Source organism: Branchiostoma lanceolatum, chromosome 2 (assembly GCF_035083965.1).
Source record: "Branchiostoma lanceolatum isolate klBraLanc5 chromosome 2, klBraLanc5.hap2, whole genome shotgun sequence".
NCBI classification, from domain to species: domain Eukaryota; kingdom Metazoa; phylum Chordata; class Leptocardii; order Amphioxiformes; family Branchiostomatidae; genus Branchiostoma; species Branchiostoma lanceolatum.
This window is the reverse complement of record NC_089723.1, coordinates 1,899,202-1,922,526: the sequence shown is the minus strand read 5'-3', so window position 1 is coordinate 1,922,526 and position 23,325 is coordinate 1,899,202. Positions and strand designations below refer to the sequence as shown.

General features: G+C 42.0%; 1 protein-coding gene across 1 annotated transcript in view; it reads left to right on the top strand.

Moving 5' to 3' along the window:
* Window positions 1-23,325, top strand: part of LOC136426462 (platelet binding protein GspB-like) — a 505,111-nt gene that overhangs the window by 462,400 nt on the left and 19,386 nt on the right. The window contains exons 26-37 of the mRNA XM_066415126.1: window positions 967-1,377; window positions 2,923-3,086; window positions 3,649-3,772; window positions 16,766-16,915; window positions 17,337-17,485; window positions 18,103-18,288; window positions 18,898-19,146; window positions 19,698-19,914; window positions 20,623-20,790; window positions 21,570-21,741; window positions 22,147-22,274; window positions 22,952-23,192. Of these exons, the coding sequence (XP_066271223.1) occupies window positions 967-1,377; window positions 2,923-3,086; window positions 3,649-3,772; window positions 16,766-16,915; window positions 17,337-17,485; window positions 18,103-18,288; window positions 18,898-19,146; window positions 19,698-19,914; window positions 20,623-20,790; window positions 21,570-21,741; window positions 22,147-22,274; window positions 22,952-23,192 (2,359 nt within the window). The remainder of the gene's footprint in view (window positions 1-966; window positions 1,378-2,922; window positions 3,087-3,648; window positions 3,773-16,765; window positions 16,916-17,336; window positions 17,486-18,102; window positions 18,289-18,897; window positions 19,147-19,697; window positions 19,915-20,622; window positions 20,791-21,569; window positions 21,742-22,146; window positions 22,275-22,951; window positions 23,193-23,325) is intronic.

Genomic DNA, 23,325 nt, shown 5'->3' with positions numbered 1-23,325 from the left:
ACATCTCTTTTCAAAATCTATCCAGTTGCTTGAGAAACTGTTATTTGGCGTATCTTACTATACCTGGATGTGTAGCCTTCATCGATGTATGATACAGATGCTGTTTGGATAAGTGTGGTGTTTTTCTAAACGTAATAATAGGATGTAACTTTCCTAAAACACAGATAATTCTGATACAGAAACAGAAGTCATGTACAGATGGCCATGCAAAGAAGCCAACCATTTATCCTTTGGTCCAGCAACTTGGTCATGCCTGCTGAACATTTTCCATGCAGCTGCAACCTAGTTGTTGGTATAAAGCCACTAGATATAGAATGATGATAGACAATATGTTGATGTTGAAATAGATAAACTGAACTGAACATAGTTCATACAGTCAGGTTAAGCTTAATTTTCCTATTCGCTGCAGATAGAATGATGACTCCTAAGGCCAAACCAACTCAATTTGTTGGTTCTCGAATTAGAAAAGATATGCTTAACTGAAAAAAACTTAATAAAACAAGCTGCTAGGGGGCAGAAACCTACATTACTTCTTTATTACATCACAAGCTATCAGCCACCTAAAAATCAAGACCATAGCACATCCAGGTCAAAAGATACAAAAATGGAAGTGCTGCTGCAGTACCAAGGTGACATACCAGGGGGCCCAAAATCAACCTTGAATTTCGGCTTCACAACACCCGCCAACATACCAAATATCAGCGTAATCCAGTAGGAGGTTCTTGAGTTACGCTAACTACAGTAGTGTGGAAACACAGACAGACAGACAGACACACCCAAAACTATATCTCCACTTTTCATGGAGATAATTAAGTCTGAGGTTCATGCCTTGGTGCACTTGTATATTGGAGGGATACAGTCATCATCAAGCTTTTCAAGAAACCAAGAAAATAGATTGGTTTGGCCTAATGTTATCTTAAATGAATCCTTGATTCATGTACCTTTGTTATGCCTCTGCCCATGTAGGTTGCCCAGTCTGGGAGGTATGGTAGTTTTGCAGGCTGTGTGGCCAACCTGGAGGTGGAAGGACAACCACAGAACCTGTGGGCTGCCCCCCTCCCCATCATCGGAACCCCCTCCTGCTGCCAGTACCCCCCCTCGACCGCCGACCTTCAGCCTGGGGTCAGCTTTGATGGCTTTGGTTATCTCATCCTTCCTGAACAGAACTTCAACATCAGCAGCCAATCACAGGTCTCCTTACAATTCAGAACCTTCAACACCCATGCAGTGATACTATTGGCTGAGGGTGAGACAGAGTATTATGGGTTGTTCCTGGAAGAAGGTCGTCTAGTGTTCCAGCTGGAGGATTCTGGGATTAATCCTGGAAGGGAAAATGTGACCTCTGACCTGTCCTACAACGATGGAGTCTGGTATGAGGTGAGTAATATTATTTTTAAAAAAGATTAATTTCTTTCCAACTTCTACATGTTTGTAGTGATATGTATAGTAAGCTTCTCCATTTACAAGGTATAGGAAGGGAAAACGAAGATGATGTGTAAAATTCTACCAAAAAAGTTCACTGAAACAGAAGAAGAAAAAAATATGTCAGTCATTCTCTGCATTATCACTGTGATTTCTTATGCATGCCCAAGGTATGGCATTAGTTCTCTATTGCTTGATCTAAAAGCCAAGTATATAGAATAATTCAAGTAGTAACGTTACACATTGATGGTTGCTGACTGGATATCTGACTTTGATACGTTTCGAAATTGGCTAAAGTTACAGATATCACAGATATCACATCAATCCACATTGTTTGGCAAAGAGAGTTGACCATTGCTGGATAGGTTGGTTATGTTTGATAGAGGAGCAACATCTTCTCCATCAAATGGAAGACAGAAAAGTTTCCACCTTGTTATTTCCATGAAAAATGGAGATATTGTTTTGGGTGTGTCTGTCTGTGTGTGTGTGTGTATGTGTGTATGTGTGTATGTTTGTGTTTCCGCACCACTCCCGTCAGCATAACTCAAGAACCTCTTGATGGATTACAATGATATTTGGGATGTGGGCGGGTGTTGTAAAGCCGAAATTTAAGATCGATTTTGGGCCCCCTGGTATGTGACCTTGGTACTGCAGCAGAACTGCAATTTTTGTATCTTTTGACCTGGACGTGCTGTCGTCTTGCTTTTTGGGTGGCAGATAGCTTGTGATGTAATAAAGAAGTGGTGTAGGTTTAGGCCCCCTAGCAGCTTCCTCTGAAACTGCAAGGGCGTTTTTGTGAAAATCTTCTAAGGAGAATAACTGAACAAAGGAACAACGGATTTCCATGATATTTAGTATGCAGGTAGCTTAGATAGAGATATACACTATGAAGTGCAAATTATGCTAATTGGGACTTAATTTGCATAGCTAATGAGGAAAATCTATATTTGCAGTGTTTTCCATTATCAGACTCAAATACATGTAGCGTATGTAGTTTATGGAAAGTGGGTCATCAACAGATACCAATTATGCAAATAAATTCCTAATTTGCATAATTAATGCAAAACACCATATCTCATCTAATTGGAAAATTATAGGACTGTCAATATGATACTTAGTAAACAGGTAGCTTAGACAGAGATATACATAATGAAGTGCAAATTATGCTAACTGTGACTTAATTTGCATAGCTAATGAGGAAAATCCATATTTACAGTGTTTTCCATTATCAGACTCAAATACATGTAACATGTAGTTTATGGAAAGTGGAGCATCAACAGATACCAATTATGCAAATAAAGTTCCTAATTTGCATAATTAATGCAAAACACGATAATTCATCTAATTGGAAAATTATACGACTGTCAATATTGCAACATGTAAGTTAGATAAAGGTGTTTATGACCAAGCATATATTATGCAAATGTGTAAGTCATTTGCATGAATAGAATTGTTCATGGAGATATGAGGTCATGGAACTCTTGTTTCACCTTGTTTCAGGTGACCGTGTCTGCCCTTCCTGGAGTGTCCATTTCCATGGTAACGAGAAACGTGGACAACGGCAGCGTGTTGGAGAACAAGACCGCAGACTCCCGCGTGGTGCCGGTGGAGGGAGGAGGGGTGCAGATTGTGCTGGGGTCTCAGCATCCAAACCAGACTAACAGGTGGAATATTTTGTGTGTTGATTTGTAGATTCCGTGTTGTATTTCATTTTTGTCATATCCACCCAAAAAAAACACATCTCAATGAGAGAGTTTTGTGTTCTCAAATAAAAAAATTGTTACAACATTGATTCCAACCTCCAAATTATAATCCGGTATCCAAACCAGACAAAAAGTTGAATTGGGGCTGCACCTGTCTTTCAGAAGGGACTAAAAATGGGGGTTATATATTCAAGGATGTGCCTCCAGCGCATTAAAAGGGAAGGGATAGCAACCCCTCCCTGTAAAAATATACCCTGATACTGAAACAGCTAGGAAACTTGTGGCTTTCACTCCTATGACCTTGCTACAACATTTCATCAATTTCCATAGCAGTTAAAGAAACCAGGTGAAATTGAAATAAAATATTTCCATGACTGATCTGATCAATGTGTTACTAGAGGCAACTTATTTGTCCCTCTCTCCTTTAACATGTTTTCTCAGGTAGAGACTCTGATGTGAGTTATATCCTTAATCCTGTTGACAGTTATTTTACTGCCTCCTTCTCTGATCTTTCCCACATCAGTGTTGGTCCCACGTCGGTGAAGTTTGCAGGCTGCCTGCGTGATGTGCGGCTGGATGACAGGACGGTACAGCTCAGCACATCCTCATCTTCTGCTGCTGTCAGCTTCCAGGGATGTCTGCCGCAGGTGGGCATTAGTCAGGCTTTCATTGGGATTAGAATGGACAATGTTGTATGTGTGTGTGTGTATGTGTCTGTACCTGTACCTGTGAGTGTGTGCGTGTGTGTGTGTTTGTGTGTGTGTGTGTGTGTATGTTTGTATGTGTTAATGTGTGTATGCATGTGCATGTATGAGTGCATGTGTGTGTGTGACATGGTGTCTGTCTATATGCGTGTGTTGATATGTGTGTGTGTGTCTGTCGGTTGTGTGTTGGTTTTGTGTGTCATTTTTGGGAGTCAATTCTCCTTAGCCTTTTCTTCTTGTAGCCTTCAGTTATAACTTAAACTGCAGACTTTTTGGTTTTCCTTCATCAAAATGATTTATGTGCGTTCTTCTTGAGAATTTACGAGAATCAAACTTGTTTCAATCAGATGCAGCAGGGTCCTCCTCATGAGATGATCTTGTGTGAAACGTGTAAATGGATTAGACATGACACTGGCGCTTTGATGTGATGCCGAGGGGCACTTCTACACCCCTAACTCATCATGTGTGTGTTTGGGTATGTGTGTGTGTGTGTTGGTTCTGTGTGTCATTTCTTGGGAGTCAATTCTGTTTTGCTTTTTTTCTTTCTTGTAGCCTTCAGTTATAACTTAAACTGCTGATGGTTTGGTTCCGTTTCCTTCATCAAAAGTGATATTTGTCAATTCTTCTGGAGAGTTTAAGAGAAGCAAACTTCTTCCAATGAATGCAGCAGGGTCCGCTCCATGAGCTGATCTTGTGTGAAGCTTGTAAATGGATTAGACGTGACAGGCCCTTCAATGTGATGTAACCGTCTGCCACTGCAAAGCTTGCGCTTCATGCCAAGGGGCAGTTATACACCCCCCACTCATCACCACTGCTGTGGACATGTCAACATGACAAGGTCCTGATCAAATTACCCATCAAAGAGCGTGAAGCCCTTGTTTGCCCAAATCCCCGTCTGTTTCCGGACGGCCATTACAAGCGCGGATAAAGACATCACAGCAACCAGGGATCTCGGGGATGAATAGAGGATCGCTGCAATGGTGATAGCCTGGTTCTAAGTGCCACTCTTATTACACATCAAAGGGAAATACCAGCATATTGGTATGCAGCAGTCAGCCCTGGCGATTCCTTTCTGTAGTCTCCTTTTGAATGCTCATGACAAGCCTTCAGTTCCAACTTGCCGAGATCAGCTTTCTTACTCAGGTGCAGTCTATTGAGGTCGGTGTCTATTTTGGGGGTATTGTTGAAGTGTGTTCTTTGGATTTGCGGACTTTGAGAGCCTTTGGGCATATAATGCACTAGATCTGACAAAGCTGATACAATATATCTTAGGTACTCAGAAGTGTGATACTTCTGAAAAGAACTTAAAGATTAACAACGAAAATGTTGGGTTCAGACATAATGTATTACTAGAGAAGATACATTTGACCAAAATGTTTTAGAAAAAATGTCTTCTCTCAACCAAAGTACAAGTCAAAATACTGGCTAAGTTCAGTCAGTGGTACATGTTGAATAAATGTAAAGGCTCAAACAAACAAACAAACAAACAAATAGACAAACCTAAAGAAATAAGTCCCTACATTTCCCGCTCATTCTTTTATTTTGGTTTCTGTTCCACAGCAAAAAGTTTTCATAAGTTGTACGCTGAGCAGCAGTTTTTGTCCAGATCAGTTTATCACCCCATAAGTACTTTTGTCAGGTGAAGAAACTACAGAAGACACGGCACCAGACCTGTCTGTGTACTGTCCATTACACTCTCTGTGTTTTGCGATTGGATCAATGCAGAAAAGCTTGCTTTGGTTTCTGCTCCACAGCAAAAAATTCTCACAAGTTGTACACTGAGCAGCAGCATTTGTCCAGATCAGTTTATCACCCCTTTAGTAGTTTGTCAGGTGAAGAAACTACAGAAGACCAGACCTGACCATACACTGTCCATTACGCTCGCCTTGTTTTGCGATGGGTTCAACGCAGAAAAGCCTTTTTTGGTTTCACAGCTTTTCTCCAGATCAGTTTATCACCTCATAAGTAGTTTGTTAGAAACTACAGAAGACCAGACCTGTCCATGTGCTGTCCATTACACTCTCCTTGTGCGATGGGTTCGGCGCAGAAAAGCTTCCCCAGTGGCAAGATTACCGCCTGACAGTTAAAGACAATCCTGCCATACTTCAGGATTAACCGACCGGGAGGGGTCATGCGGGGGGGATTAGGGGCAAGATGTAGTTTTCGCAGCGGCATCAATGTTTCATGAGAACAAAGGAGCAGGATGTGTGGAGGATGCCGCTCTGCAAGTCAAGCCACACCAATATCATTTCTTGGTGCTCAGATTTGCATTCTCCTTATAGCAGAGAGCTATGCTGCCCCGACGGCTGACTAAGCTATGGGAGAGAGTGAGTGAGTGAGTGAGTTATAGCTGAGCCGAACCAGCGTGTACCTTATCTACGAGTTTCTACCACGCAGATTTAGCTGTGCTTTAGGAGAATGCAGATTCCCTGCTTTATGTACTTTTGAAGGTATGAATCAACCTCCCAAATGTTATATCTTGTCACCGACAGTTGAATAAAGCCCTTGTCTTCTTAGTTGGTTCAGTCTTCCTAGTTGGTACAGTTTTCTCATCCTTATGTATTTATATTATCACAAGTTACAGATTCATTGTTTGAAATGTTAACCAGTATAGAAGGCTGGCTTTGTGATTCCAGTATTAACACTAAAGTCCATCACTGGATGCCTGAATCTTTTCTCCTTTCTTTTCCCCACCTACTAAACTGACTCCTGCAAAAATCAGCAAACCAACAAACTGCATTGCTGTGGCAAAACATCTCTTTCTCAGCCAAATGCATGGAACTGACTCCTTCTTTGCTGCAAGAATCCTGAAGCCCTAGGGGCTGGAAGAGTGGCTGAGTGAAAAGCATGTCCCTAAGGGGAGGATGTGTAAGCCTACCATGTGATTACTCCCACCCATCACAGGCCAGGTCATGTTGGCAGGGATGATGAAAGGTTTTGTAGATTGGGCTGAAACTTTGGCGTCGAAGCCGAAAGAAGAATGAAGCCAGAAATCGTCAGTGCAGGCTCCTTCCATGCACATCATTGATGTGTCCAGTTGCATGCTATGTTTGTTTCTAGTGGGAACGACTAAAACAAAAGAAGGAGACCCCACCCCAGCACCACCACGGTGTGCGGGTGTGTGGGCGCTTCTGCATTCGGGCTGCGGTCCCGTCTATGACGCCATTGACGTCTTCATTGCTGAACGATGGACATCCAAGAGAGAAAGTGTAGATGGGAGTACATTGTATAGTTCTGCAGAAGTTGTATGATTCACCTTAAATGTTGCAAGGCAATCTTGTGGTTAAGATTGTTGTCTTAGAATCTGAAGGTTCTGGGTTTGAATCCCTGTCAGGTCCCAGTGTTGTGCCTTTGGGGAAGACACTTAACACCTATTTCTCACTTGACTCAGGTGAAAATGAGTACATAGCTTTAAACTAAAGAAAGAATGAGTATCTAGCATTGCTTAGGGACGTCCTCTTGGATTGGACTTAAAGCCAGCGGTCCTATGTTTCAGGAGAGCCACACCTGAAGAACGTTAAGCCCACCTTTTTGTCAAAAAGTGTAGGAGTCCTTTTTGGTGTGATTAGACCAAACCTTACAGTCTAGTCTCTTGGCTGACATCTTGAGAAGGTGATAGTCACCTGTTATGATAATCCTTCCAGAAATGTTGTAAATCTCAATGAATAAGTAGCATCTTGTAGCTGGCACCACCGGCAGAGCCACATCAGTTTCAGCACCGCTGACAGCCCCACATTTGGCTCTGGGGTTAACGTGCTACCCCCCACTCCCCACCCCAGACAAACAGCATTAGCTCCTAAAACAACAGGAGATAATTGAGTCATACAACCTTGTCTATTGAACCATCTTAAATTGTCTTCACTTCATTGACATATCTATTCAGAGTTTTGGTATAAAACCTAGTTCTGCCAGATCTTTCCTTAGTCACTGACGAAAGATAGCAGATGATATTTTATCCAGTTGTTTTAGTAACTATTTTTGGCGTATCTTATTACCTGGATGTCTAACCTTCATCATCGTAGCATCTTGTAGTTGGCACAATACTCAGAACTACAGTAGTTTCAGCACCGCTTTTGGTACCAATGAAACCTGATTGCAGATAAATGATACATCCTCCGAGTTTTCCCTCGTGTTCGTTGAATAGATGAGATTTTAATGTAGTCTGGCTGGAAGTCAAGTATTCCGTTCCCGTCGTGTCGGTGAATAAATGAGCTCATCATCATGTCAAATCAAATGCATCCTTAAACAGTTCCAGTTTTTTTCCCATCCCAACCTTCACCTTTCTTACATTTCTTGGAATGAAGCTGCTCTAGATGAGAAATGGATCAATTCAGGAAGATATTGCTGTAGTAGAATCCTTCATTAGAGCACCAAAAATGTCTGCCTTAGTTTGTTCTCAAATGCATAGGGATAAATGGATCAATTTAGAACAATATTATGGTAGCAGAATCCTTCATTATAGAACCAAAATTGTCTGCCAAAAGTCTAGAAATGTATTGGAGCATAAGGAAAGAGACTTTAGCAAAAACATGTTTGAATTCAAGTTTGTTCCCAAATGCAGAGGGATTAATTGATCACTTTAGAAGAATCCTACATTAGTACACCAAAATGTCTGCCAAAAGTCTAGAAATGTATTGGAGCATAAGGAAAGAGACTTTAGCAAAAACATGTTTCAATTCAAGTTTGTTCCCAAATGCAGAGGGATTAATTGATCACTTTAGAAGAATCCTACATTAGTACACCAAAATGTCTGCCAAAAGTCTAGAAATGTATTGGAGCATAAGGAAAGAGACTTTAGCAAAAACATGTTTCAATTCAAGTTTGTTCCCAAATGCAGAGGGATTAATTGATCAATTTAGAAAGATATTACAGTAGAAGAATCCTACATTAGTACACCAAAATGTCTGCAGAATCGTACATTAGTACACCAAAATGTCTGCCAAAAGTCTGGAAATGTATTGGAGCATAAGGAAAGAGACTTTAGCAAAAACATGTTTCAATTCAAGTTTGTTCCCAAATGCAGAGGGATTAATTGATCAATTTAGAAAGATATTACAGTAGAAGAATCCTACATTAGTACACCAAAATGTCTGCAGAATCGTACATTAGTACACCAAAATGTCTGCCAAAAGTCTAGAAATGTGTTGGAGCATAAGGATAGAGACTTCAGCAAAAGCATGTTTCTATTTAAGTTACCTTGTGCCCAAGTGCAGAGAAATTAATGGATCAATTTCGAACAATGTTACAGTAGCAGAATGGTACATTAGTACATCAGAAATGTCTGCCAGAAATTTTGTTGGAAATTAAGAATTAAGGAAAAAAAAAAAAATTCCATTCAAGTTTGCTCTCAAAAGTATAGGGATAAATGTGACTGTGGAATGGTTGTTACCTTAGCAGCAACCAGTAAGGGCTGTCTTTAGGACCTGTCCCTCTTATCTATCCTGGGACGGAAATTTGCTTGTTGGGACAGAAAAAAAACATATCACCAAATCTGCCCCAAATATCTGAATATTGATTATGAAATTGATGAAAATATATTTTCGTAACCTTAAGATAATAGGTTACAATAAAGAACATCATGGGCTTCCATACAAACAATGGGTGGGACCAAAAAAAATCAAGCTGGAGACATTCCTGGTATAAACTCTTTAAATTTCTGTTATTTTGAGGATGAATCCTTGCAAGGATGGTTCTCTAGATTTGGAATTACCGGTACTCTATTAATAAAATATATCTTGGGCTTGAGTGATGTAATAGATGAAAAGGTTGTTTAAACTCTTCTAGTTTCTCTTATTTTGGGGTGCATCCTTGCAAGGATGGTTCACTAATTTTAGAATTACTTTATCAATAAAATACATTTTAGGCTCGACTGATATACTTGATAAAATGATGTAGTTGTATAAACTGTTTTGTCACATTAGTATAAACTTTGATATTTTGTGGTCGATCCTGGCCAGGAAGTTGACTGAAGTTGGAATCGCTCTATCAATAAATATGTATTTGGCTGGAAAACGTCTTACCAGAAAGCTCTGCTCGGGGGTAAGGGGCGGTAGGGGTACATTAGGGTACAGCCCCGAATCCATCACCCCAAACTTCTGCTGCTCCTGTGACTTCTCCCCGCGCGTGATTTATCAGGAGCGTGTGCTCTGCGCTGCATCAAGCGACCGTCGTGTCTCCGCTAGCCGCGGGAAACTGGCTCATCCAATTTCACGGCGGCGTGGCCAGCGTGGCCGGAAGCGATGGAATGAGACTTTGGCCCATCCCATCTTTTTCTGTGCGGCCGCAGCAAGGCACTTGATTGGTTCTTAGTCATTGCTGTCTTCAGCCATTTTTTTCCCATCACATTCATACTCTTGGTAATAAAGAAAAGATACAAGGAGGTCGATGAGACTTTGGCCCATCCCATCTTTTTCTGTGCGGCCGCAGCAAGGCACTTGATTGGTTCTTAGTCATTGCTGTCTTCAGCCATTTTTTTCCCATCACATTCATACTCTTGGTAATAAAGAAAAGATACAAGGAGGTCGATGACACTTTGGCCCATCCCATCTTTTTCTGTACGGCTGCAGCAAGGCACTTTATTGGTTTTTAGGAAGAGATGGGAGCTTTTGGTAAAATTTTCATTGTAATAAAAAAAAAAGACAAGGAAGTCTAGGATAGGAGCATGGCTAGGAGCACTGAAATGAGGCTTCGGCCCATCCCATTTTTTGTGTGTGCAACCACATCAAGGCACTTGATTGGTTCTTACTTAGTCATTGCTGTCTTCAGCCATTTTTCTCCCATCACAGTCATACTCTTGGTAATAAAGAAAAGATTCAAGGAAGTCAGTGAGACTTCAGTCCATCCAATCTTTTTCGTGTAATGCCACATTAAGTCACTCGATGTTTTTTTTTTCAGAGGCAGAATTAAAAAAACATTTTTAATTGCATTTCACAAAAATAATTAATGCAGAGAAAGAAATAAGGAGTACAAAAACTGATACAAATGTACACTACAGATCCAACACAACAATGGAAAATACATAAAGGTGAAAGCATACAACAACAACATTTGACTTGATTGGTTCTTAATGGCCATTGAGTAGAAAGAGGTGGGAGCCCACCGCAAATTCTATGATGGCATGATTTGAATTTAGGCAAAACCAACAAATGTTTCCGGCCGAATTCCGGGTCATAAAGACAAGAAAAGACACCAAAATAGGCACAAAATAGATGATGTGGGTTCTGAACCAGTTAACAGAATTGGTTTAGCCGAAAACAGGCCTGCCGGCACCACCATCAGGCGCAGCGATGGCAGGGTGGGTCAGCCCATTTTTGTCAATTATGAGAACGGGAAATATTTGCGCACGACAGGAACATGTATAAAGGGAAACTCTGCCATAAGTCATTGGTATAAGTAGACTGCTTTTCTTGGGATGCAAACCTACGACAGTTAAACTTTGAGTTATGAGCACTGCGAATTAATTTAATTTAAGGCCCATTTTTATCAATTATGAGAATGGGAAATGTTTGGGCATGACAGGAACATGTATAAAGGGAAACTCAGTCATAAGTCATTCCATAAGTAGAAAATAGACTTGGGCACTGCTTTTTTTGGGGATGCAAACCTACGACAGTTTAAGTTTTTATTAAAGAAGAAGACGAGCTATTGTTGCACAACAATTGTAACAGGTACAATGTATGGCAACTCGAACCTACATGGCAGTTGAGCTATTGCTAACAGCTAACAATTTTAAGGAACTAATCTTCTTTATGAATAACGGTGAATGCTCTTGCATATTAAGTATAATCAGAGATTCCATTAAATGAAGTGCACTTTATCATTATACAACGTGCTAACGTTCCTATCATAAAACAATAAACAATAACAAGACAATCTAATTATGCCCGATAATGCTATGCTAATAACATTCTGTTGATACAGTGGAAGTACGGTAGGAGCATCTTCACTAAATAGCTTTAAAGAACGGTTGCAGTCAGATGTGCAAACACTAGGTGTGAGCCGTTCAGTGTAATAAAACCAGCTGCTGCCGTGCCACGTGCATGCGAAGCTGGTGTGTTACACCTAATGGCGGTTATACCGGTTATACAGATACAGATAACAGTATGCTGTATCAGGAATGTACCACATTGTCTCATTTTTACATAGAGTTTTACTGTGAATTCATTCAATCTCACTGTTTGAGGGGAATGGAGGATTGTTTGCAGTAAAAATGATTCTGTAATTATACAATTTTGTTTATCCGTCAATCTGACAAGGACCACTTTGTCATCATTGTACAATTGAATTGAAATGCTTACTTGCGGTTTCATACTTTTGTAGTGGAGAGATCACTGCAAAATCTGCAAAAATAAAATCACCACAAACATTTCAAAATCTATAGCATGATGCAAGCTCACCCTCCATTGCATTCCTATGAATGCTCTTACATATTTCGTATCAAAACAGATTCCATTAACAGAAATGCGACGAATCATTTCAAACCTGTTAACGTTCCTATCATGCACTTGTCTTGATGATCATGAAAAATGAACTAAAAGATCAGTCATAAAAATGCCAAGACACATTCCAATTAGATGCAGAACTAATTAGATGCAGAACTAACAATGCATCAGAAAAGTGCACGTACATGTCTGTAAGTTAAAACAACTCTTGTACAGATGTTTTTATTTATTCATTTGTTCAGCATGTACATGCCAGGGTTGCTCAACTAGCTGGAGGCTATGACTAAGGGTGAACCCATGTGCAGCCGTAGGACTGTAGGTTTTGAACCACTCACACCGGGAAGGTCCCCTACTCTTTTTGATAAGTGCGGTGGGTTCTTTAATGTGCTCAAGGTGTGGCTCTCCTCAAACACGGGACCTCCATTTAACGTCCAATCCGAGGGATGTCCCTAACCGAAACTATGTACTCATTTACACCTGTCAGTGAAGTGAGGAAAGTCGTGTAATGTGCCTTTCCCAAGGGCACAACATCAGGGCATATCGGTGGTTTCGAACCTGGGACCTGTTGGTTGTGAGCGAAACAGCCTACTGATTGCACCACACAATGCCACATTGTACAGACGTTAATAGAAGTCTTATACAGATGTTAGTTGACAGACAAAGCTCAGTCCTCCCATTAAAAGATTACTGCTGTAGAGCCCCGAACTCCCCCGTGCATTTCTCCAGACCATGGAATGAACCGAACTGATTCCACAGATCTGATGCTGACAGCTGATGTCCGGGTCTGCCTAATCTGGGCTTGACTTCCTGGGCTGATGATTGACAGCGTAGATTTGTTCCATTATCAGCTGCCATCTGTGCATCCGACCAACAAAATAGCATTAGTAGACTGTACAGAAATTTCTGTATAAACTGTTCATTTTTTTTACTGCAAACTGAAATCTCCTGATCTTGACTCTACAGCAGATGACGGTTAACGTTACATCCTAATAAGTTACGTTAGTATAGTCGACTGTACAATGACATCTTTAAGACTTTCTTTCTTTTTACTGAAAACTCAGTAATCTCCAGTTGTCCAAAAGACTGTACATCTGCATTGTTATGACGGTTAACATTACAACTTTATAACTAACGTTAGCATAGCACACTGTATAGCGACATCTTTGTTAAGACTTCCCATTTTTTAACTGAAAACTTGGACATCTCCGGTTGGCCAAAAGTCTGGACTTTTTGTCTATATATGACTTATCAGCATCTACATCCTTTGGATGTCAAATATGTTTCTTTTTTATGCATAATATCTTTTTTTCCACATTCCTTATACAATAGGGAAAAGTAAGTCTTTTTGAGCTGACTTTGTAGTTTCTGGAAATACTTTATATACAGAGATAGAGTACTTGTCTTGCATTGAAGTGCAGCAGACAAAGTTGCAGGCTTGCAAAAACATGTCCTTTTCTCGTAGCAGCAGACTGGATTCCCGTCCTACAGCATTCTATTATGTATAAACTCTGGGGTCTTCTGAGGACTGTGTTGATCCAAATGCATGTTTACAGCCCCGCTGTGGCTGGCCCTATTACATGCACCCTGGCTGGCTGCACACCTGCAAAATGGGGGTTGTTACAAAGGTCGGGATACCATCTGTCAAAGCCTGAGCCTCGTGTCGGCCCCGGAAATTCAGAAAGGCCCAGGGAAAACCGTCCTTTTGACATGCTGAATGGAAATATCAGTGCAGAATGCACAATAATGGATAAACAGTTGAACAACTTGAGTTGAAAGAGTACCAAGGGCTCTTCTTAGATTACAGCTACCAATAGCTTCCATGAAACGTTCAAAAAAGGTATTGAAGGTTTTGTAATGTGACAAAATGGAAACTTTCCAATATTACTTGCATGGGAAAGTTCGTAGTAGAATCGCGATTCTACTTTGCCATTTTCCTGACTTTATATCTCTGTTCCTCTTAGTTTTGTAAAGTTCTTATCGTCTGATTATTCTCGTTCAAATTTTCCTTCTCCATAAAGGCAGCAAAGGGTAAGAGAGACATCGGTTGGTGGCTAACCCAGGGGTTAGGGGTTCTATTCCCCATGTCGGCCTGGCTGTATTTAGTCAGTACAACTGCTGTTAGCATGTCTTTAAGATTCCATAAGGGAATTAGTTGATGGTCCTGTCTTCTTGATGAATGAGTGTGAGGCTGTGATTAAGTGTCTTCAGCAGGTATTCCTACACACAGCTGGGACCCTGCGAACCCTCCAGTAACATCCCACTTCCATTATGTACAGGTAGTCTATCACTGTCACCCCAAACTGTCAAACTCTGCTCAGCTCGCTACAAAGATAAACTCCAACCCACCAAAGTCCAACTTGTTACCAGCTGATTTGATTCCACACCAGGTTGGAGGAGGATTTGAATATGATTCTGTGGGGCTCGTGGTTTCTTTTTCCATGTTGTTATGTTATATCACCCCAAGGGTGGGAAGTGTTGTTTTGGGCTGTTGTGAGTGTGTGTGTTTGTTTGTGTGTTTGTGTGTGTGTGTGTGTATGTGTGTGCATGCTCATGTGTGTGTGTGTGTGTGTATGTGTGTATGTGTGTGTGTGTGTGTGTGTGTGTGTGTGTGTGAGTGTGTGTGTGTGTGCGTGTGTGTGTGTATACTTGCATGTGTGTGTTTGTGTGAGTGTGTGACAGAGAGAGACAGAGAGAGACAGAGAGAGACAGAGAGAGAGAGCACAATGCTGCCTTGCCATACATCCTCAGTACAGTAATTTTTGGATGTGGTTCTAGATGGATTGCAAAGTAGCATGGATAAGGGGTGAAGTTTGCCATCTCTCTTTGCCATCAAGACAACCAGGAAACCCCATGCACACCCCAAGGCTTTCCCTGTGAGAAAGCTTACAAGCAAACCAAGCACCTGGTAGCAGTCTCACAGTTGAGCTCCTGGTTCAAATTAGTCGCTAACTGGGAGACCTTGGTTCAATCCTGGGTCAGGACATCACAGTTGGTGCTGCACCTGTCTTTCGGAAGGGACGTAAAATCTGCCTCCCATGCTTGAGGAGGTGCCTCGAATACGTTAAAAGGAAAGAGCTACATGTAGCAACCCCTCCCTGTAAAAACATACCCTGCTACTGAAACAGCAAGGAAATTTGCTACCCAATGTGCCACTACAGTTTAATGCTGGGTCAGGACCTCTTGGTTGGTGCTGCACCTGTCTTTTGGACGGGACATAAAATCTGGGCCCCATGTTCGCCTCAAGCACATTGAAGGGGAAGGGCTATCAACTCATCCCCGTAAAGTTGTACCCTGCTACTGAAACAGCAAACTGCTGCTCTATGTGCCACTCAGGCACTACAATGTTCTGAACAAACAAGAAGTCAAGCTCCCTCCAGGCACTGATAATGTTGTTACAACTCTGTTCCCATTAGTTTTACAGCCGTTCTTTCATCTTCGTAACTGCCGCTGGCCTGCCTTAGAGGTGTCGGAATACTAACTCTCCAGTGCTGCTGGTTTTATCGCCTGACATGCTGAATCCTTCATTGCTAATTCTCGACAATTCCATTCTGAGAGGCTGGCAGAAGTGTTAGTGAAGTTGTTTGTCAGGAAAGAATGTGGAGGGATTGCAAACGGATGGCCCCAGGGCTCTGGTAGTATTACTATGGGTTGCTCTCATGTAAAAGTAATGAATGGAAATGTATGGAATGTTCTCATATGAGGCAAATGGATGCTTTTGAGAGCAGGGAGCATATTGTGTTATATGTTGGATCCACTCTGTCGAATAAAGTATTCAAATTCTACAAAAGTCTTCTCTAGTCTTTTTAAACACATAACTTTTCAGATAGTTCCCTCTTTTTGGATTGAAGATTGTTAAATTCTATAGGTCCTTTGGTAAGTCACTGACATTTTGGTGTGTATTGTGTCTTCTATCTGTTCCTTTCCCTACAAAGAAAATTAAAACAACAACAACCATTTTACCAGGGATGTGTGGCTATAGCTGCTGTCCTTGGTGCTGAATCATTAGAGCTTTATCCTTTCACAAACATGTTGGCAATGTAGGTCTTATTCAAAAATTAAAGGTAGAGTATATTTTCCTGCTAAAAGCAACTCCTGAGTTGGAATTCCTGTGTAGTAGTAGTACTAATAAGGAAAAGACCACAATGTTAAAAAAAAAATTTGCACTGTGTTCAGCAAAACTGCTATGTGTAAAGACACCTTTCCACTAGACAGCAATTGCAGTCAACTAAATTAAGAGTTTGTGTCACCTTTGATTTCATAATTGAAATATGCAGGATGTCATAGTTTGACTTAAAGGACAAAACACACAAAACATTAACAAAATTTGTATAGCGATCTGTCAAATATTTGCATGGTCAGCAGTTCCACTTTCCAGTGAAAACGATTAGAAACTTCATTATGCATAGTACAGTGTTTGCCCCCTCCCTTCCCTCATGTCAACTGTTGAATGAATGAATGAATGAATGAAACCTGTTCTTCATGTTTGTTAATCCAGGTTGTGCCAGGAGTTGGTTTCCATGGCGACGGCTCCTTTTCCCAGCTGGCCGTTCCGTTAGAGTTCAGCAGAGCTGCAGAGATCCGGTTTGAACTGAAGCCGGGCGAGTTGGACGGGGTGTTACTGTATGCTGAAGACACCACAGACACAGTAAGTATATATTAAACCAAGAGATACGATGATGAAGGTTTAAACAGTTAGGTATTAACATACACAAAGTAACAGTTACTCAATGCTGAAGACACCAAAGACACAGTAAGCCTGTTCACATCTAACATAATTTCACCAGGGTACATAATTACCCTAGAGAAAGACAGTGATCCGTTGGAAAATCAGTGCATTCTTTTCTTGTCATGAGAAAAGCTCAACTTTTTTTGGCAAAGTCTTTTTTTCTTTCAAATTTGAAACATATAGATTGAAGAGAGTAAGGATAATATGCATATGGTACGGGATAAAGCACATCCAGAATGCTAAATTGATGTCACAAAACCTTTAAATTGGAAATAACAAATGAAGTATTTTTTTTGTCATATTACCAAATCAAATGTCACTTTTTCAATTACTGCTGCAGGAGCACTTCTTTTACCTGGCCCTTTACAACGGGCACCTGTTTGGTGTGCATCAGCCAGCTCAGGGCCAGGCCCAGGTGCTGAGGCCCAGCAGCAATCTGCTGATGGATCAACAGTGGCACCTAGTGGAACTCAATATAACTGCAGGGAGGTGAGTAGGTCTTTGCACAATTAGGTGCATAATCAATATGTAAGGCCAATGTAAAACATAGCCGACCATGGCCTCCTGACCTTTTTCAGACCATGGTTGGGAGTTAAGCCCCTTGTCCACATACATGTAGCTGCAGCCATGGCCTCCCGACATTCTCCAGACCATGGTTTGGAGTTAAGCCCCTTGTCCACATACATGTAGCTGCCGCCATGGCCTCCCGACATTCTCCAGACCATGGTTGGACTGAGCTAGTCATGTGCATAGTCATCTGTGGTTAGGAGTTGGTCATCTACTAGTCTTGAAATCAAACTTTGAAAGTCATATTCTGAACTAGAAGCCGTGAGTTTGATTTCGGCTGTGTCGCTCACCCGACATGCACGCTACCGGAAAGGATCCCAGTCCTAAGGACGGGACGTTTAGCCGTGGTCCACTGTTCATTGTGCTTGTCAAAAAGAGCTATGGTAATTTCCCCGTACAATGAACCTGTAAATACTGTACATAGCGTCTGTCTTCTCTGTCACGACCAGTGGAAAAATAGCTCTTCGGTGAGGTAAAAGTGGATCGAGATCACTTTCCTTTTTTTTACCACATGCCTCACCTGTGTTTTCCTCTTCCAGTATCTCAGTACAGGTGGACGGGAATAGCGAAGCCTCGACAGGTGTGCTGACAGGTGTGCTGTCCTCGGAGCACCTTTACCTGGCAGGTGTGACCCTTGACCTGCAGCAGAAGCTGGACAGGTGTGAGGCGTGTCCTGTGGTTGGCTCCTACACAGGTGGCATGCAGGACGTCAGGGTTAACGGCAGGTGAGAAAAATAACTGACACACCTGGAAAAAATACTTTCTTTGAAAACAACCTTAAGTTTTGTACAAGCAGTAAAAGCATAACACACCAGTTTTGCACAGTAAGTGTAAATGTACAAGCAGTAAAGGCACAACACACCAGTTTTGCACAGTAAGTAAAAGCTATGTAAGACCAGACTGTAAGGTTTAGCCACTCATGCTGGGATGAACCAGCACTGTTATTGATGAGTATGGTGGGCTCTTTGGCATAGTAGAGGTGTAGCTGTTCTCAAATACTGTAAATGCAGAAATGTTTGCTGTGGTTTTATGTTCGCGGTTTTGGTGGCGACCGTTTCACCACGAACGTAAAACAAACGTGAACATTTTTGTCCAATACTGTAGCAGCATGTGACTGTAGCACTGCCGCAAACTTGAAAACACAGCGAACGCTCCATTTCCCCTTTAGTGCGAAATGAAAACCACGCGAACTGAAATGCATTTACAGTATGCTGCATGCTGTTTGAATATCTAGACTTAAGAAATAAGAGAACAAATCTGGAAAGTACTCTTTGTTTGATTCCCTTACCATGATCAGCACATCTGTAGCCTCTCTGTTTTCATGATCCTCACAGGGATCTGGACTTTTTGGACCGTACCACTGTTCTATCCCAGAGAGGGGTGTACCTCAGTGGGCTGGTTCCTCCACAGAATGTCACCGCTCCCACCCTGCCCCCACCCGGCCCGACAGTGGCACCTCCCAGTTGTGCTGACCCGTTCCAGCCGGCGTACAGCAGGGAGGGCGTGAACTTTGGTCGCCATGGCAACAGCTTCGTCTCCTTTAATTTGTCCCCTGAGACGATGAGAGAGTACTTCAGGACAAGGTGAGTCGAATTCATCTGACAGACCTGTGTCCCTGTATACATGACTTGTGTCATTTATAAAGGCCATTCATACTCTACAACTGGATAAAATTCAAAAGATTTACTTCTAGGACATTTCGAGTAACATCCATCACTCTTCTTCAGTGTCACTAAAATAAACTGGCAGAACTAATCAATAAAAGTACATCATATGCTAACTAGAAAAAGGGTTGAACATGTCCAAGACACTAACTCGTAATGAAATGTCACTCAAATATAAATCATGTTGGGATAGTTCAGTCACCTTTTGAGATGCGTTGTGATTGACTGTAACAGTCGTACAATGACAGAATCAGCATTTTCCCACCTCACCATTAAAAAAATGCATAATTGCTGAATCTTGATAATAAATTACACTGGTCTTGCCCAGGCCTTGTACTGAGCTACATGTAGCTCATAACCTTCTCCCTGCTGCCTAACTCTGTAACCAATAGGGGTGCCAAAAGGCTACTTCTGTGTGCTAAAGGTTTAAAAAAACCTGGTTGATATACGTTGATTTGCCTGTTCTTCAGCTTTGTCCTGAGGTGTGAGTTCCGTGCGGAGGCCCCCGATGGGATCCTGTACTACGCCGCCAACAACCGGATTAACCCGGACAACTACCTGGCTCTCTACATGTCCGGCGGCTTCCTGCACGCAGACATGAAGACATTGCAGCCAAACAATGGCGACTACCACAACCTGCAGGTCCGCACACAGTTCAGGGACTACGCTGATGGGAGATGGTGGGAGGTGAGAGCTGATGAGATTCTCTTGTTATCTCCATGAAAAATGGAGATTTCATGGAGATATTGTTTTGTGTGTGTCTGTGTGTGTGTGTGTGTGTGTGTGTGTTTGTGTGTGTGTGTTTGTGTGTGTGTGTTTGTGTGTGTGTGTGTGTGTGTTAACTTTGTGTTTCCAAATTTTTGGAGTCGGCATAACTAAAGAACCCCTTGATGGATTTTACGATAGTCGGTATGTGGGTAGGTGTTGAGAAAACAAAGGTCAAGGTTGATTTTGGGCCCCCTTGGTAATTGACCTTAGTACTGCAGCAGAACTTCCGTTTTTTCTATCTTTTGACCTGGACGTGCTATGGTCTTGTTTTGTATTGCATACTCAGTAAACTAAGAGTAGAAGACTACAAGCTGCATATCCGGAAAGTCTTATCATTGGTGTCAACCTCACTTAAAAGAAAATACAGGACCTCCGTCTTTATGTCCTATCTGAAAGAATGTCCCTAACCAAAGCTAGGTACTCATTCTTACCTATTCTGTAGTAAGTCGAGTGAGGAAACAGGTGTGAAACGCCTTCCCCAAGGGCACAATATTGGGGCCTGCTAAGGAGTCGAACCCAGAACCTTTGGATCCTAAGTCAACAGAGCTTGCAAACTAAAGACCATCTTGCCTCTTTAGTAGTACACTTAGTGTACTAACTACATGATCTATCTCCCTTCCTTTCCAGGTGGTCATTCTGCGCATCCATAACTTCCTTGCGATCATCGTGCCTGAGCGGAGGGACTACGTAAACAACAACAAGCAGTCCAACACCGAGACTTTCATCGACCTGACCTCGCCTCTGTACGTCGGCGGAACGGACATCCAGGCTGACTTCCCGATCTTTCCTCTCGAGGTAAGTCGCAGTTATCTGAGAAAACTTTTTTTTCATCAGGTTGGTTGGTTGTTACCCTAAAAGTAAGTCAATTCCCGGTACAATGTTTTGTATAAGAGATGCTTGCCTGAAATGATAATGCCTTAATTTTGATGCTGGTTTGCAACAGTACTTTTGGTCACTTTGATGAGCTGGTTGTCAGCAATGACTCCTGAAAGATTAAGAAACAGTTTCCATTCCTCATCTTGAAGTTCTACATCCATACTGGTTCACAAAAACATTAAAAAACATGCCGTTCAAAGTAGGCAGCATTTTTTTAGAGGGAAGAGCAATCCAGAAAGCATCGTATTGCCTTGAAGGTGTAACGATGATGGTGTTACTTCAGATGAAAACATTCCTCATCTTGAAGTTCTACATCCACGCTGGTTCACAAAAATATTTTCTTAAATGCCATACAAAGTAGGCAGCTTTTTTTAAAAGGGATATGAATTAAGGAGCAAATGTTTTAGGGAGCCTTAAATATAGAGATAAATATAGCCTCAGTGCTTCTTGGTGACTCTTCAAAATCATACCTCACTTCAGTGAAATATGCCATATTCCTATCATGGACTACATTGTACAAATAAGGATAATCCTCATCACACAATGTACACACAAAGACAAAATGTACTACAATTGTTTTCTGCATTATGTGATAACTACGTTGCAGTTTTGTGATATATAGAACCAGAATGTGAATTTGAATAAAGACCATGGGACCAAAAAAGAAAAGAAGTTTGACGATGGTGGTTTTCCTTCAGATGAAAACTGGTTTTGCCGGCTGCATCCGACTCCTCGAGATCAGCACAGCGCGACCTGTCGACACTGTCACCTTTGACCTCGGTAGTCCAGATAACCAGAACAACGTTGGGCAGTGTTACGAAGCTGTTCACCCTGGAACCTCCTTTAATGGGACAGGATTTGCAACCATGGGTGAGCTCTCTGTCATGTTTCACAAACTGGATACTACTTTCATTTCCACTTTGTTGTGTTGTACCAGATTTATAATTCACTTAGTGTCAAAATTGTCAGTCTGAAAACATCTTCCGGCATCTCACTGGCGAGTTTGTTTTGCCAGATTTAGTCATAAAAGCAAACTAGGATGCGATTTGTCGGGTCATGGCTGATCCGAATCTGGGTTTCAAAGAGATCGATCGGTCGGGGTGTAATTGGAACCAGGAGCTCAACTGTGTTGGCTGCTACGTGAGCGTATAGTTCAGCATGGTCCAACACTCCTTCCTCCTAAATCGCGGCCACTACTAGCCCCCCAATCGAAATCTCTGCTTAACTATGATGAAGCTTTTTATGTACAAACTTTATCCTTTTGATTCCCTTTAGGCGAGTACAGGCTGGAGTCAGGGCTGGACGTGAGCGTGCGGTTCAGCACGGTCCAGCGCTCCTTCCTCCTCCTCCTACTGTTCCAGGATGCTGCAAACTACTTCCTCATGGATGCTGAGGATGGCAGGGTCAGTCAGCTGCACTTTGTTTGTATTGTATACCTGGTAAACTGGTTAAGCCCCCTCTGACTGGACCCGCGGCACGCTGGCGTCGTCGCTGCGGCCGATCAAATTGACAAAGCGCTCAACGAATTTAATCGACAAAAAACGAATCTTTTTAAGCTTTGTGTGTTTTGTTGTCTTTTTGGTCATACTTGTACGTTTTGAATGACATTCCCATCATAAAGTCAACGGTGACACAAATCCAGCTTAGAACGCAGCAACATCGCCAGCGTGCCGCGGGTCCAGTGAGAGGAGAGCTTAGCGCACCAGGTTTGTACTGAAGAGTACAAGCTGTATATCCAAACAGATTTATATGATCCACACACACCAAGAAGGACCCCTACTCTTTTCGATAAGTGTGGTGGGTTCTTTTTCCTGCCAGAGGTGTGGCTTTCCACAGACCTCCATTTAAGTTTCTATCCGAGGAACGTCCCTAATGGAAACTAGGTACTCATTGTCACCCGAGTGAAGTGAGGAAATTCGTTTTAAGCGCCTTTCCCAAGGGCACAACATCAGGACGTGTCAGAGGACTCAAACCTTGGAACTCTTGGTTCTGGGCCAAACATCATGCCAACTGTGGTCTTACATTGAACAAACCTTTTAAGATAAAGCACATTTTGATCCTAATGTTTTCCTTCCACCAGATCCGCGGCCATCTGCGTAAGAACAACGTCACCACGACCATCCGCACCGCCCACGTGGAGACCGGGTACGAGATTTGTGACGGAGAGTTCCACACGGTGGTCTTCTCGGCTAACCTGGTGTCCCGCGTCGGTGTTTTGTTACGATCCATCCAGCTGGATGATCTGCCGGCGAACCAGTTTCAACAGACAGGCTTCGACGACATCAGCATCGTAGGGGAGCTATATGTGGGAGGAGTGGCAGGTCGGTCTGCATTGATTGTTCGATCAATTAATCTATCTGCCAAATAGCAGCTACTTAAGCACTGGATATGATTTTGGAAATGGTCAGATGTTTCAAGTAGCTTCCACTACTTTTCGTCAGTGAAAACCTATCA